We start from the raw sequence: 17607 nt of genomic DNA on the forward strand, positions 1-17607 counted from the left end.
AGAGCAAGCACGCATCCTTGTTTGACGCCGCTCCTGATTCTGAAAGCATCCAATAATGCGCCGTCACATTGGATGGTTCCTCATGTCTTCGTGGAACAACTGGATCATCTTGAGTAACCGTGGAGGACAGCCTATCTTGTGGAGCAGTTTGAACAGACCATCCCTGCTGACCAAGTCAAAGGCCTTGGTCAGGTCGATGAAGGCTATGTCGAGTGGCTTCCTCTGCTCCCTGCACTTCTCCTGCAGCTGCCTTAGAGAGAAGACCATGTCAACGGTAGACTGCACTGCGATTCGGGGTACACCCTCTCAGCAATCTTCTGGAGTCTGCCAAGGATGACGCGAGCGAACAGTTTACCAGTGACGCTTAGGAGGGAGATTCCACGGTAGTTGTTGCAGTCGCTTCTGTCTCCTTTGTTCTTATACAACGTTACAATGTTAGCATCGTGCATATCCTGTGGAACCTCACCCTCTTTCCAGCACAGGCACAGTAGCTCATGTAGGGGTTCCAGGAGTGTGTCTGCGGCACACGTGATTACCAGTATACCATTCTGGCCAGGGTCCCTTCCTGCTGCAATGCTGTCGATGGCTCTCTTCAGTTCATCCACAGTCGGTTCCTGATCCAGTTGGTGCATTACTGGTAGGAGCTCGACGGCATCGAGGGCTGCGTCAACCACAACGTTCTCGCGTGAGTACAGAACAGAGAAAATTGTAAAAGCTTCATGCTTTAGAGTTTTCAAAAACATTTCTTCCGATTTATCTTTATGTAAGCAGTCACTGAATCCAAATGTTAACAAGTCAGGCCCATTTGTTTTTCCTAGACATCTTCTTGTCTTTAGAAGACTTCCTCTTACACAGTTCAGTCGTGGGGATTTAAGCAGGTAGCAGTGTTGCACAACAAACAGAGCTACTGACCAGAACTCAGATGTGGGTTCTATTTCTGACTATTGATCCACTTAGTGACTGTAGGACATTTATGCTGCCTCTGTAACTCAGCTTTCCCCCCTATGAAACAGGGATGCTAATTTCCTTTGTCAAGAACTCAGATCTACTGAGCTAGATGTCAGATTGGAGAAGTTTCGTGCTGAAAGGGGTTCTTGTTATGAGTTTCCTGACATTTACTGAATACCTTTATTTCAAGGTATTATAAAATTGGCTATTTGGATTAAAACATCAGGATAGTTTTGGAAATTTTATGCTAGGGCACCATACTTTTAGTTAAATTTTGACAGCACTGGCTCATGGCCTAGAAAGCTACATAAACAAAGTAGTTTTCCATTTGGAACATTGACCACATTTCTTTCTAGCCAGCAGACAATGCACAACAGAGTACCAATATCCAGCACCCTCTAGCCTCCCTCAAATAGTGTGTGCATAAAGAGAAGTTGATCTTTGCAGCCTAAAAGGACCGTTTAGGCTTCGAACTTCTGTTCCTTCTCATGCCTGAAAGACTCAGAGCTCCCAAGCCCCACTCTTGAGGGAGTGCAGCACCTGACTCCCCTATTGCTTCTGGTTGACAAGCTTGTGGAAAAGGGACTTACAGTATGTCTACACTTATGGAGGCAAAGGGCAGCATGCTACGACTGATCTTCCAGGGATCAATTTTGCTGTGTGTGTGTGAAGATGATCTCTCTGGGCATTGCCATTGACTCTGGTACTCCATGCTGACATGTAGAATAAGGAATGTTGGCGAAGAGTCCTGATCTACACCAGGGAAGAAGGTCAGTCCTGATAAGTCTTTTCTAGCCACGCAAGTTGCATGGCTAGAATTATGTATCTGGGACAAATTTCGATCCCTAGCATAGCTCTGGCCAGAGCTTTCTTTCCTCATATCCAAGTTTTTCTGCCTTCCCACCAATTTAGTTATACCAATGCTGCTTACAGTCTAAATTTCTTACAAAATTAAGTCATCTACTGCTGAAGTATGGTTCTTGGGAGCTACAATCTGAATGGGTGGACAGCAGCATGACCCAGGGAGCATTCATATAGAATCTCAATTTTAAGAGCCTTCTAACTTCAAGTTAAATATTATGGCTTTTTAATCTAATCCATTTTTTGGCACTGAATTAAATGTTTACCTACAATAGATCTGAAACCAGTCATCTGATAAACCAAGAACTAGCCACATTAAGTGCTAGCAAAGATTCAGTTACAGTAACATGCTGTTTATGCACATTTCCTCTATTAAAAACATCACTAGAACAAGTCTCTAAAATAAGTCCATATGATTTAACTTCTACCTCCCATAGCATGGGTCATAGAAGTTAATGCACACCTTAAAAAGAGGCCCTGAATCACAAATCAGTCTTATTGGAGCAGGATGGATTTATTTAGACCAAGGCAAATAAAATCACTGATGTAAATCAAGTTTCCCACTGATACTTCACCTCTCTAACTGTGCAAATTTTATCACTACAACATGTTAATTTACAACTAACTGCAGCACTTTCTAACATCTAGGATGTCACACTTTTTTCAAAGTAATTCGATTTTGATTTAGGAATTGGTATAATACTTATTACCTGTGTCAAACAGCAGATGCACACCACTACACTGGGAATGGGAAGAACTAAATCATACACAAACAGCACTTATATTTTATTAAACTAAAGATTAAATGTTACATAAATGTTTCACATTTGCAGCAGCAGTCTCCAACCTGCTGCCAGTTGTTTAATTTTCATTTACTCCAATAGACACGTCCTCAGAACTAGATATATAGCATTCTTAAAACTTCTTCAACAAGCTCATCTGCCCCATTCCCACTGTCACTTTGATTTATAGTGAAACATGAGTTTTCCTGCTTTTTCAACTGCCAATCAAATTGCTTTAAATGAATAACAGCAAACAATGAAAACATTCTCTGCTTGCAGAGGAAGCTACTGCTATGAACAGTTGATTTAGCAACTAAAACTTTGGTTCAAGTTGGCTGGCTAATGATTCCCACCAATACAGGGGAGTGAGATCACACCATCAGTAAAGATGTACTGATTACATGGTTTTGACCCATCCCTGAAATTTATTATGACTAGCACAACTGAAGTAATTTTTGTGATGCCAATGACTATGCCATGCGATGGCAGCAGCAGCATCTTTAGAGGTTAGGCATCTACATTTATAGTGGATTGACATTTCAATGTCTCTTGAAGTGCCTTCCAAATTTTAAAAGGCATCAACAATGTAGCCACCATTTCTCTGCAATTTTAGGTTATGGATAATAGGTTTCAGTATGCAAAGCATATTTGCTACATTCCCTCTTTAAGCCAATGTTAGAGGCCATGGATAAGATCTACTTAACCACAGTCTTTTTTCCACCAAGTTTTATGAGAATAGGACAATTCTTAAACTGCTCAAAATAATCAACCACAAAGTTCCATCAAACATTCTGAGGGAGAACCAGTTTGGATCATCCTGTTCTCTTCAGTGAAGCTGAAGTAAAAAACCGTTACGAAAGTATCAAGATTTCAACATTTTCTTTTATTTCCTGAGAACCCATACTTAAGCACTTGGCAAAAACATGCATTAAATGAGCACCGCAGCCATATGCTCCTTAACATTTCTTCAAATTACAGCAGACACCCAACTTACACATAGGTTGAGTTCCTGGGCAACCATGGGTAAGTGAAATTTTGCTCAAGTTGGGACTGGGTGGAAGTGGGGCCCTATCACCTTCCATCCCCCAGTCCTGGCTGTGCCTGGGGACCCAGGCAGCAGCCTGGCCTGCAGCTCTCCTCTGCTTGCAGGAGCTAGGAAACTGACAACACGGCTGTGCTGGTCAGTTTCAAGCACTGGGGAGACCAGGCCACTCAATTTCAACTCAGGTTATTGCAGGAAACATAAGTCAAAACAGCGCAAGTCGGGGATCTACTGTGTCTTATCAACATTACAAAAGTGGCAAAGATGAGGACAAACCGTGCATGTGACTGAGTTTTTGTTCATAGCTTTACAGTTTTCACTGCCACTGCTTTTTAAATGTTCTGTTATGTGAGCATTCCCCCAATAAACCTGTTTTTCCTGAAAGATATGCAACTCCATCTTCTGCTGCCACATTGACATAACTGGTTCACTGTGTGCATTGCTCCACCCCATCAAGGCTTAAATGGACAGATTTCCCCTCAGTTATTTCTTGCACGCTATTCCTGTTTCTTCTTACACCACCCAGCAACCTTTCACCAACATCTGCTCTACCAGGTGGAGCACAGGCTGACCATAAGAACTTGAACACCTTCTCTGACATGATTAACAATGGAAAAAGGAGAATTTGTGAATTAAATGAACCATTTCTTTTCATCTATGGCATCTTGACAACAATAAGAATGTCAGTGATAACTGGCAACTCTAGATTTCTCTTACTACAGGTTTCCAAATTGTACACTTGGATAAGAGTCTAAACCCAGTTAATTAAATAAGCCATAAGGATTAGCTAGGCTCATTTTTCTCCCTAACATCCAACATAGTTTGGGAATTTACTCTTTAAACTACTCATACCAACAGGCATAGAGATGGTCTTGAAAAAACAATGCTCTCAAAGTGAATTATTTAAGTTACTAGCCAGTTGATTTACATTGTTCTTCAGACATAGGCACACATTTTCTCCCAATAAGCAGTTTCTTATTGTTCATTCCTTCAGTCAGACCCTGCATCATCATCTTGCACTGCTGACTCTTCACACATTTTCTTTTTTTCACCCAGGGAACAAATTTCTTCAAATATTCACAGACAGGGCTCTCAGGTCCAGAAGCCATGACAGCTTTTCTATGGTAAAAGTGTGGGGGAATATAGGAAGTTGTATGAGTGCTGAGTAATATTTCCCCTCTCTCTCCAGTTCACTCCTCTGTTCCTTTCCATGCTCCTTATTTCCTTCCCTTTACACAGTCTTTAGCTTGGCTTGGCTCAGGTCTACCACTACAAAAGCAAAGAATAAAAACAATCCTATCCAGTCTGTGCATGTTAATTTGTTTCTCAGCACACTGACATCCCAGAACTTCTCAAGCAGCAAGAGCTGGCTAGACAGACTAGAGCCACTAACTCATTTTTATGAGACTGGATGTGTAGATGTAGCATGTTTGTGATGATTTAATTGTAACTAAGAAATTTAGTATTTTATTGATTATTTTTAAATTTAAAAAAAATTATTCTTAGCCACCCTGTAATGACTTGACCCCAGTTAACAGCAGGGCTGGGACCCACAAACCCTTTAAATAGCTGCACAAACCCCCAGGTGGTGGCCAGGCAGCATGGTAGTGGCAGAGGTCAAGGATCTTTAAACAGCAGAAATTTAAAGGGCTCCAGGCTCTTGGCTCCCAGCCACTACTTTGCTGCTTGGCTGCCACCTGGGGTTCCTGCAGCTATTTAAAATGCCTGCAGCTCCTGGACCCACCCCATCCCAGCAGCAGCCTATAAATAGCATGTGGGCCAGATGCAGCCTTCAGGCCATACCTTGCCCACCCCTGCAATAGATGAGTAAATTTCACTCAAGTGTGGCCCTGGCACCCTTCCAAAATTTCAGTTGCGCCCCCCTCCCCCCCCCAAGCAAAAGTTACCCACCCCATCTCCAGCTGATGCGATACCTTGTCACTTTGAAATAGATCCTAACCTCAAACAAAGACTAAAGAGGGAGATATCATCATGAGCCCACTATTGCTTTAACTGTCATTTGAACAAGATAACTAAACCATTCTAGGACTGATTAATACTTGAAATTTCTGCCATCCAAAATATATCTTGCATACTAAACCTCTCCCACCACTTTAAGTCACCCACTCTCTCAACAACACAATAAAGGCCATGTTATCCAGAACTCAGGAGCAAGGCCAGTCCCCATCCTGCCTGGGTCAGCCAACCAGATAACTGGAAAATTTGATTATCTGGCAACACTTGCTCCCCAGGTATGCTGAATAATCAAGCTTCTACTGTACATTGCATTGTTGGACCACTACGATACACAGGACCAAGACTACCATACCTCCCTAACAGGCTAGGCCTCCTTATTAGAGTCATAACTCTTCTGGTCCACCACCCACTACAGGCCTAAGAACCCACTGTACAGCCTCCCTGCCTTTGCTTTACGGCAATGAGTACGACAAACAAGCTGTATTTTTAACATGAAACCTATTCACTGAATGCACTATATTAAGAGACAGTTTTTCAAAACTTATCTTGCAGTGCTGCTATTATATGTAAAAATCTGCTACTATCATGCTGACCTCCAGGGTCCTGTGGGATATATAATAGGTGAGAATACAGTACAGAGTTATGGCATTAGAAAATGAGCTGTTACCAAAATGCTATTTCCTACACTTAAAAAGGAACTCAGTGAATAAAGCTGTGCACTGTATTTTCCATAGGAAAGCCATGATTCATTAGAACAAGTCATACATATGTAGTCATGTTAATGATGTAACACTTACTCTAAGTTGCAAGTTCAGGTTTGGTCTACAGATTCGCGTCTGTGTGCATCACACATTCCGAGGAGTTGTGTGGAATTTGATGCATACGGTCACTGAATCTGGTAGACCTGAGTAACCCAAGTCTTTTATTACAGGCCCTGCTTGTCTCAAAAAAAGTAGCAAAGTTCTTGATGCTTTAGAATGACATGAGGAATTAAAGTCCACAAGACATTCTCTTTAAAGCTCTGGTTGTATCAGAGTTGGGCAATAATTTTTGCTTGGGGCCACTCCAAGAATTTGGAAAGTGGCCACTCTTCCATGCTATTAATGGAGGAAGTTCGGGTCTGGGGTGCAGGAGAGGATTCTGACCTGGGGAAGGAGTATAAGAAGGGTGCAGGATCTGGGAGGGGCATAGAGGTTTGCACAGGGACCTACAGGAGACAGTTGTGCCTGGGGCAGCAGCTGGGGGTACAGGAGCAGAGGTGTAGAGGGTTAGAGTTGTGATCCTGAGCAGGAGTACAGAAGGGTGCGCAAAGGTTTGGGTTGTGACCTGGGGCGGGGAGAAGGTTGGATCCTAGGTACAGGCTCTGGCCAGGAGGCACTTACCTCTGGCGATTCCAGGCCAGCAGCCCAGTGGGATTGTCAGGCAGCCTCCCTGCCTGCCATGGCTCCATGTGGCACTCAAAGTGGCTGTCTGCAGGAGCCATGTGTTCTCTGCAAATTATGCACTTCAGTGGGGGGGCCCCCCTCTGGCATGCACTGCAAGTATGGCCCAGGCTGGTTTGTGGACAATAGAAGCTCTGAGACTGGGGGGCCAGGGAGTGCACAAAGCCCCCCAGCAAGCTAAGAGCACCTGGGCCCTGCTGCCAGCCACGGCAGCCAGGGAACCTGTCAGACTCCTGATGGGCTGTGGGAATGCTAGATTCAGACAGCAAGTTGTATTTTGCTCCTCCACCCCCATCTCCATGGATTGCATTAACTTCAGTAGGCAAAGGACTGAACCCCTAAGAGACTAAGATTACAAAATCTGCTGGCAAAACCTAGGCACCAATAATCTTCATGTGCCACTGTGTCTATCAACATGCCAATGGTTTGATTTCTCTAATTGTTTCAGAATTCAGAAAAGCTGCATTTGCCCATACAATTACAAGTGCAAGAGAAATGGGCCTGCACCAACACTAGTTTCGTAAGTTTGTGCAAAAAACGTGCACCCACTTAGTGGGCAGATGCCTATGGAAACATTACTGAAAGTGCCTTTGATTGTGCAGAAAGTTCCAGAATTTAGAACTTGTGCATGATTTCTAGAGGTTGACTAACTGAGAATCTGGTTTGCCATCAGCTAAAAGGAATGATTCAAAACTACATCAGGTATGAGCTTAACTCGAGGTGCACCTAGTACTCCATTATGGGTCAGCTGGTACAAAAAGTAATTGTCACCACATATGCCAGAGACTTTCATGACTTACAAGACCCGCTAAAAAAGACTCCCTTAGTTTACAAAGGCCTTGCTCCAAGATGAATGAATAATGAAGTCTGCCATCTTTCTTAAACTGCTTCTTAAACTAATTCCTGACAAACAAGTTCTTGATTACTAGGGCAGGTAAACTGGTAGAGCTATGTGAAAAACCTTCAGCTGAACCACCAAGCAAGTTTGCCTTTATGAACACCTTTTAAGAACCCTATGGGCTCAAGACAGAATGCAGTTTCAAGTTCAGCCAGCTCATCTGCAAGAGATTCTACCAACAACTAGTCCTAAGTTAAAGCCTAAGAACATCAGCCAAGTATCAGAACTTACTCAAGGTTAATGTTTATCTAGAGTGGATGTAAAGACCTGCTGTATTCAGCAACTTAACCCTCAGTCATTCAGCCCTACCCCCATCCACAAAATACAACAGCGGTGTCCTCCTCTAACCAAATCCACAGGGTCCACCAGTTTCATTGGAGTTCAGTTCAGCGAGAGATGAGCTTTTTGGTTTTGCCGCCATGCACTGCTCATAAATGTGGCTCATGACTCTTATTTGTCACAGCAGTTCTAAGCGCTATATGTACCTAGCAGTTAACAATCATCTACTTCTCAGTGTACTTTCAAATTCCACCAGCTCTGCCAGCAAAGCTTTAAGTACCATGTACGATAAACCTCAGGAGATTCACAGTCCACTGTCATAGCTTGTAAGCACTCTGAAAGGTCCCTCATGGGATATAAAGCAATTTTTTGTTTTCTCATTCTCTTCTATACCTTTGTTTCATTGTGTTTCAGCCCTACAGATACTCAAGTTATTGTTCACTTTAACAGAATTTATGTAAGACCTATGAAGCTAACAGATAAAGCTATTTAAAAGGTATACAGCCAAAAGAACTGATTTTATTACGGTTGCGTGGGGAACAGAGTAGGTAAATGTGAAGTGGCAGCAAAGTTACTGGTACGGTAAAGAGAATAGTGGCACTTGCCTGTACAGGTTGAACCTCTCTTGTCCTGCACCCTCGGGACCTGACCAGAGCCAGATGATGGGAGGTCAATGTTTTCCGCACATTACCACCACTTCCACTGCTTACTGGGTCCTTAGAAGACATTCAGGGGTAAATTACAGCTAAACAACAGCACAGAACACACTGAAAGCCAGAACTGGTATCTGTAAACAAACTTTGTGGGACCATGGGAAACTTGGCTACACTCATGAAAAGTGGTCATCCTGCTAACTAAAATCATGTTGGATTATGAAGTTTGCAGGAAGAGAGTTCTGGATTAGAAAGGTTCAACATGTACCTTAAAACTGATCAGAGCAATTAAATTTCCAACAAAACATTCTCTGGAAAGAACTGATAAGGATTATATACCAGGCCTATTACTTCTATAAAAACTATTTCACATGACAAGCCACAGAACATTAACCATTAGTTGAGTTTAAGGGCACGTTCGGAACAAGTCCTGCATTCCATAGATTGGGGTATAATAACAATACCCAACCCCATTCCCACATCTGGGGAGGTCTTTGGAGCTGGATTGCAGAAGAGAGTGGGCAGGACAAATTATTTCAATGTAAGCATCTTGTTTTGAGAACAAGAGTTACTGCTCATGATGAATGCTGCTGCTGCTGCTTTGATCACTTTTCAAATATCACCTGCTTGTAAGTCTCACTATGTGTCAAGAGTGCTCAGAGGTTGAGAGAGCCTCTCTGGTGGCAAATTTTAAGGAAAATCTACGAGTTAATGCTTAGACAGTATAGACTGGTTTCAGTGTAGATGCAGATGATACATATAATCCTTCCACAATACATCAGTGACCTTTTGAAGTCTCCCAAAACATACAAACATACGATTTGAGGAGCAGAGCTGGAGTTGTGGGTTTAGTACCCACACGGTATTGCAAGTGTTTTGAGCAGTGTAAACACAGGACAAAATTTAAATCAATCCAACACAGGTAGCTCAAGTGCAGAACACCGTGTGCACTAAACACAGCAATCTATTCAGACACCAGTGATTCAACTCCCTGCTTTTATGACAATATCTAAGGGTGGTATCCTGTGCCAACAATTACAGTTGTAAACTTTGATTTGAGCTGGTACCTGAGCCTTTGCTTGCTTTCTCATGTTGATAAGTTATCTCCAAAAGAGGTGCTACAGATTTGTTTTCTTTAGATGTTTGCAGTGATCCAGAATCCTGCCACAGAATACAGATCCTCTTAAGGATAAGGAAATATAACAGCAATAGGCAACAGCGATTGGGCCACACGAGCAGCCCTCCCTCTCAGTGGGTTACAAGATTGTCATAACCAAGATGGTCTCCCAGGACAGGGTAGTTTTACTTCCCGTGCTTGCGTACCTAGAATTTGCAGGAAGCGTCAATTAAACTGTAGCAACACTGACTGAGAAGCACACGCTCCCTCCGCACCCAATGTTGTGTGCAATCAACATCTCACTTCACCTGCCCTTGCTCATTGTGTCACGTTAGTAATACCAGTAGGGAAAAAACTACATAGATAGAAACTCACAAAACCTGGCAACCCTGTGTGTACACAATTGTAAACTAAAGTCTCTTGGTCCACACACACAATCCAATGGATTACAGGTTGCCTACTACTGTACTAGAATAAGAGAGTTTTTTCCCTTCACAAAGCTCAAACATCACTTCTAAAGGTTGTTTTCAACACAATCAAGATCTTTTCTCACAATAGATCCATGAAAGAGAGCTGGAATTTGGTATATTACTTTGACCAGCTCATCACGCAAACCGGTTTCACAAGGTGCTGGGACAAATATTCCCTAGATAGGGGGAGGAAGAAACAACTGTGGATTTGCTGACTGGTTTGGAGGGTCATCTTCACACAAACCTGAGGATGTGCAGGATCTGCTTCTGCCAACAGAGTAATGCTTCACAAGCTGTCTAGGGTACAGGAATCAAACATGTAAAGTGTGCAAAGATTGCCTCTTGTCCAATCTGAAGCAAAGTTTTCTTCTAAGAACAGACTAACAAACCCAACAGATCTAACAGCTCTCTTAGAACTAAATTTTCTTCAAAGCACAAACTCAATACTATGCCTGGAGAGCACAGAACTCCAAAAGCCAGATGTCTCTGCTGGGGGCACCTGCTGAGTGAGACAAGGCCAAATATCAGATTTCATACCTCACAGGAGGTCCCCTCTAAGAGTACCTGCAACTCTTGACAGACATGAAGCAACTCTGCTTTGCTCTCTGAAGCGACCGATTCCCAAAAGGCCATCACTCCACTAGGGTACTGTCCTGGTAAACTGACCAGTGACTTCAATGTTTGGATCACAAATGCAGGTACTTCTGTAACTCTCATCCCCAGGACACATCATTAATGAACTAGTCACCCACCCACTCCTTCAAGGCAAAGAGAAACCAGATTTTGACTAAGGTCCAAAGCTCTTTAGCAGAACCTGAGAACTTACATCTTGGTATTTCAAATCCCTGTTCAGTGCCTTACTCACTATGAACTTCTTCCTGCAGGCCACAGACTGATACCCTATTTGCTAACATATCTACAAATCTTCCCTATCCCATACTCCAGAGTTGACTGGACTGCTACTAACTACTTTTGCCACTTCTCACAACTCCCCCCTCTAGTAAAGTTTGAGAGATAATTTGCTATTTCAGCTTCTGAGGTAGTTAAGGGAGGTTTTCCTCTAAGAAAAATTCTGATACTTCTTTAGAACTTCAAAGTAAAGTACAGATTCTATACTTAGTGCCTGCAGCATCCACGTGAAGTTACTGCTCAGCACTTCCCTGCACTGCACACTGCCCACAATCCAAACTGGAAAAGAGAAAAAACCCTTGTCCACATATACCATGTGGGTTAGGTGTCAAACTACTTTAAAGGGCTAGAAACCTTTTCAATCAAAGCTTAAATTCTGTAGAAATGTACAGGTTAGGGAGACCGTCCCACACAAAGGGATGTGTTTCCCCACCTTAACACCATCCCCTGTGTAAGCTAGCATTTTGGAATGTGCATTTCATTCCACTGGAATGGCTCCTATGTTAGATTAAAGAGGTTATATGTAGATTTAGTTGTTGTACTACATGGCACAACCATCTTACAAATATTTAGACATTATCTTGTGCCAAGATTTGGCTTATATGATTAAAGTGTCCCATTTCCCCCCTCCCTCCTGTCCCCTCCACTATAATCTTGCAATACAAAATCAGAATTCATGGGCAGCCATAGTACCAGCACCCTTGTGAATACATAATTATTCAGTTTCATTCTTCCCTCTGTTACGAGGACTGGAATTTCTTCAAGTCTTGGGTTGTTAAATACACAAAATTCAAGGTTGAGCAACTAAGGTAAGCCATGTCATGGCCTCACCACTTAGGTCTCAATTTTAGCATTGAAACAAGTTCCTAGCAATGTTCCCTCTTATCTTCTCCATTCATGTGCAGTTTTCCCCCCCATCCATGTGCAGAATAGTTTTGTGTGCACCAAGGCATGTGCCAACGTGCACCATCAGTAGAAACAAAAAACCTAGCTGTGGATGCTCTGCTAATCAGCTGGGCAGCATTTGAATTTCTCCTGAATGGCCACACAAGTGCCAAGTTTACAGGAAACATGGGTGCCTCGTACAAAAGACAAAAGTCCCCTCTCGTAACGTCTACCCCTGTTCTGCAGGGTATTCATTCTAGTGTTGTTCTATAGTTAGCTAGAACTCCCTCTGGATTCTTCTCAGTTCCTGGCACAGACCTAGAGAGACAGTGGACTCAAGGAGACTGAAAACGTCACAAGACCACTTGGAGGCTGTCTACATGACGCCAAAACTTCAAAATGGCCATTTCAAAGTTTACTAATGAAGCGCTGAAATACATATTCAGCACCTTGTTAGAATGCCAGCAGCGGTGGCACTTCGAAATTGACGTGGCTCGCAGCCGCACAGCTCCTTTTCAAAAGCACCCCGGCAACTTCAAAATCCCCTTATTCCTATCTGCTGTTAGGAATAGGGGGATTTTGAAGTTGCCAGGATCCTTTCAAAAAGGAGCGCCATCTGGATGAGCCACGCGGCTGCGAGCCACATCATTTTCGAAGTGCCGCGGCTGCCAACATTCTAATGAGGTGCTGAATATGTATTTCAGCACTTCATTAGTAAACTTCATTTGCATGGCCATTTCAAAGTTCTGGCATAGCGCAGACATAGCCGGAGAGAATTGTCTGAACCTCTTGTGTTAGTGCTGTTGACATGGGTGCTACACGGGTGCAGACAGCAAGGATACCAATGAAACTGGTATTTACCCCAGCCTAAAACAAACACAATCCAAGCGGTATTTAACAGGCATATCAGTTCGTGAACATGTGTAAACCCAGTGGTATCCTTAAGCATCTGTTAAAAATCTCAATTATTTTCAATACAGGAAGCTACTTGCTAATTATAGTGGTAATTTAATTCCCCGTGTTTACAGCTTTATTCCGGACAAGTGCCTTTTTCCAAGTCACATGTATCAGAAAGGTAGCCATGTTAGTCTGTACCTTCAAGAACAACAGGAAGTCTTCTGGCACCTTATAGACTAACTGATATTTTGGAGCATAAGCTTTTCATGGGCAAAGACCCGCAAATCAGACACTTTAAAGTTGGCCAAAGCAACACAAGGCCCATCAGAAAGAAGGGCACTCTTATTTTTACAAGTTATGTTGTTATAAGTAACCCGGTACAATTATACCAGTAAGTTTTTTCTGCAGACAAATCTTAAGCTTATAAGCTTTTCTCAAAGTGATACTTTCTGGCACTCAATGAGCTACTTTAATGTAATCAATACAAAACATTAAAAGAAAGCGCTCTGAATACTTAGAAATGCCATACAATTGCAACAGAAAAAAGTTGGCCTGCATCTGTGACACAAATGCTGCAGCAGAACACCCCAAAGATCACCACATCAGCCATGAGCTGTGTATTTTATCCAATTTTTACATTATAATCTAAACAAGTAATCTACATTTGAAAACAGACATTAAGATTGCACAGTCAGTTTGGACACAGAAGTCAGTTCAAGGCTGGATTTTGTTTTGGATACGTGCACCATTTGTTTGGCAGACTAAGCAGGTTAGCAAAAGATTCCTCGAGAGTCTACTCTTAGGCAGCTGTTCTTTGCAGATCTTTATTAGGAACCATGGTGATGACTACTTAGTAACTTCTTGTAAGGCTTTCCAGAGTAAGAGAGAAAGTGAGAGTCTCCTGAAAAAAGTTTGAGACACAGGTGTTTGTATATTATAGCCCGCAAGGACAAGCTTTTAGGTGTATTGTCCTATGTTAAATATCTAAGTTCTGATGAAGCCACTTGTAAATGACCAGTAGCATACAATAAGTGTCATTGTACTAATATGGCTAGCCAAATGTCAGAAACTGATAGTCATGTCACCTTCCACTAACAGAATCTGAGAAAGTGTGTCTTAGCCACAAAAGCTCATTACCTAATAAATAAACGTGTTAGTCTTTAAAGTGCTACAGGACTGCTTGTTATTTGTTCTTTCACTAGCAGCTAAACTGTTACACCACTACCAGCATAACTGATTACAAGGGGGGAGGAGATGAGAATTTAGCAGGTACTAGTCTACCATGATGTAAGAATCTGATACAGTGTAGCTTCAGATTAGCAAATATCAAACTGGGCAGGGCCAGGTTTATGCAGAGTAACAGTCTCCTAAATACAACAGTTACAAAGATCAATTATGGCTTTCCCTTAAAGTTTTAGGATTCTTACTTGGTATTTTTCCCTCAGCTGGAAAAATCCTCAAGCTCAAATGTATAAGCCTATTAGTGTGGCCACACTTGACAATGAAGTTAAACAAAAAGCAAATTTGCACTTGGGAAGAACTTCCGGAGTTTCAGGGACTGGGGTTAGATGGCAACTCCTACATAAAGGACTACCTCCAGCCTCAAAAGAAAACTCCTGGGCTGCAATTTACATTACCTCCATGCAGAAAGGAAACTTTTGAGGCCTTCCTCAAGTCCTAAGAGGCTTTGTGCTCTGGGACTGACTTTTTTTTTTTCCTAAATACTGCCTTCTTTTCCATATGCTTATTCCCTGCATTAGAATCTCAACTTTAAGAGCCAAAATTAGTCTCTCTTTTTTTACTCCTGTGAACTATGCCGACACAGTCACAGAGGGGTATCTGTGTTAATCTGCATCTTCACAAAACAAAAACAATGACTCCTGTAGCACCTTAAAGACTAACAATTTTATTTTTTAGGTAATGAGCTTTTGTGGCAAAGCTCCCCTGAGGTCAGCCCTGCTCCTGAATCTGAAGTGGTTCTTTCCCATGGAAGCTTACTACCTAAATAAATAAAGCTGTTAGCCTCAAGGCGCTACAGGACTGCTTGCTTTGTTACGCAGAGACATGCAACCAAGTGAGCAGTCAAGACTGCTCAGCCTCAAGAGTCTGTCACCCAGCTTAAAAGATAGTTTGCATCCTCCAACTCCAACGTACTCAAGAGGCTTTTCCTTCGTGCGTGCCATGAGCAATACCAGCTTCCGCGGGAGCATGCCGGGAGCGCTAACCCCCTCAGGGGAACAGCCCCCCAGGTTTAACAAGGATTTGCTCCAGTGAAGACTTACTGCCCTCAAACACGTGTTGGTTCCAGCCCAGAGGGTTTGGGGGAACCTGGCTACAAACCCTCGTGGTCACGGGTTCGGCTTTCGCTTTCTGCGCGGAGCGGAGCGGAGCGGAGCGGGTCACTCGCCTCTCCCGACAGCCCGCACTGGGCAGGCGAGAGCCCGCCCGGCTCCCCGAAGGACACCTGCCGGGCCATCCTCGAGCCTCAGCGCAACAAAGGGAGGCGAGAGCCCCGGGCCGGGCCGCGCCGCCGCCAGGCCCGCTCGCCTCGCCCGGCGCCGGCTGGGGAGGGCCGCTCCGAGGCCTGGCAGCGCCCAGGAGCATCTCTGCCGCGGCCCCTGGCCGGGCAGGCCCAGCTCCGGCGCGGGGAGCCCCAGCCGGCGAGGTTACGTAAGGGCGGACGGGCCGCCCCCAGCCCGGCCTCCCTCCGCGCCGGGGCAGAGGAGGAACGCGGGCGGCGACCCCTGCCCGGCACACTAGGGGCCGGGCCGGGCCGGGCCGCCGCGCTGCCCCTGGGGCGAGGCCGGGCCGGGCCGCAGCGCGGCCCCTGGCTGCGGCCTAGAGCTCGGGCCGGCGCGGAGGAGGAAGCCGAGGTGGCAGCCGGGCCGGGCCGGGCCCTCCCTGCGCGCGGCGCCCCCAGCCGGGCCGGGCTCTTACCTTGTGGATTCTCTTCAGCGCCATTGTGTGTGTGTGAGGGGCTCGGCGCGGGGAGGGGGCGCGCGACTCGGGCGGTGCGGGGGAGGGAGGGGCTCGCTCGGGATTATTTCGCGGGGGGAGGGGCGCGGCGGCGGCGGCGGCGGCGCTGCTGCTGCTGCTGCTCCTGCTGAACGGGCGCGGCGGGAGTCTCGGTGCGGCGGACGGGCCTCACGCTCCGTGTTTTTTGTTTTGTTGTTTTTTTTTTTTCCTCCCCCCCCCCGGCAGCCGCTGGGTTCTTGCTCACTGCCGCAGCTGCGACCGCATCACTCCGCGGGGCCTTTATGCGCCGCCGCTTCCCAGGCCGTATCACTGCGCCACCATCCCAGTAGTCACCAGCCGGGCCGCCGGGCGGAGGGGGAGCAGCACCTGGTGATGGGGCCCGCTCGGGCTCCAGGGACTATTTTCCCACTCTCCGTGCACACAGAACTCTCCAGAAAGGGGCCGGGAGAAGCGGAAGGATACGATTCGGAGACGGAAAGGGAGGGAGTGAGGTGACTTCTCGCGAGAACGGAAAGAAAGAGGTTCCGGGAGAGGCAGAGGGGCCTAGTGCGCCTGCGTAGGGAGTGTGCCGGACGGGGGCCCCGAGAGCTCTGCGCCCGGTCTGCGCATCGAGCCCGGTGCAGCCAGGAAAGGGCAGAGGCGGTCCCCACCCCCGCCCCCCCCCCGGGCCGCCCTTCCCCCTATCCCTTCACTGCCCCTCCCCCCCCGAGCCGCCCTTCCCCCCATCCCCTTGGGGCCCCAGGGGGCGGAAGGGCGAGTCGCCGCCCACCCGCCCTGCTCCTGCGCCCCGCGCCGGGGTCGGGGCCCCCGTGCTCCCCTCTCCGAGCGAGGCCCTGGGATCTTCCCCAGCTGCTGCCCCGGCCGCTCTGTGATCGGCGCTGCGGGGGAGATGGAGCCTCTCCTGGACTCGCTCTCGGGCTCCCCTGTTTGACCTTTCAGGGAAGAGGGCGCCTGTGGGTGGTGTTAATGCAGTACTGCCTCTGCTTGGGCTGAGCCGTCCATCGAGGGATCTCTTCTGTGACGCTGTTGGTGAGCAACGAAGCCGGCCCTTGTCAGAGAGGTGGCCGGGTTAGTCTGTGTCTTCAAGAGCAACAAGAAGACCTGTGGCGCCTTATTGACTAACAGATATTTTGGAGCATAATCTTGCATGGGGAAGACCTGCTTCATCAGACTAAACCAGTCCTCGGTCGGCAGAGCTGACGACGGGTCTCATAAAACACCACCAGCTGCTGGTGGTGTATGTTCTTTTCGGAGCTACGCTTTTCCTGTAGTGCCTGGATATGCTGAATCTCAAAGCAGTTAAGAGCCTGTATGATGGTTTGCCACCAGGACAGTCTGTCTTGAACTGGAGGCTCCAGATCATTGGGAGATACGCCGCATGACTTCGCATTGGCCTTTCAGAGGTCTTTGTGTCACTTATACTGGCCACTGCTCAAGTGCTTTCCAAGAGTAACCTGGCCATAGGTTGAAG

The 17607-nt window shown here is 45.7% G+C and overlaps 1 protein-coding gene across 1 annotated transcript in view; it reads right to left on the reverse strand.

Annotated features, from left to right (window-relative positions):
* Positions 1–16555, reverse strand: part of UBE2D2 (ubiquitin conjugating enzyme E2 D2) — a 49106-nt gene extending 32551 nt beyond the window's left edge. The window contains exon 1 of the mRNA XM_075010183.1: positions 16098–16555. Within this exon, the coding sequence (XP_074866284.1) occupies positions 16098–16121 (24 nt within the window). The 5' untranslated portion in view covers positions 16122–16555. The remainder of the gene's footprint in view (positions 1–16097) is intronic.
* Positions 16556–17607: the final 1052 nt, after the last annotated feature.

This window comes from Carettochelys insculpta, chromosome 15, assembly GCF_033958435.1.
Source record: "Carettochelys insculpta isolate YL-2023 chromosome 15, ASM3395843v1, whole genome shotgun sequence".
Taxonomy (NCBI): domain Eukaryota; kingdom Metazoa; phylum Chordata; order Testudines; family Carettochelyidae; genus Carettochelys; species Carettochelys insculpta.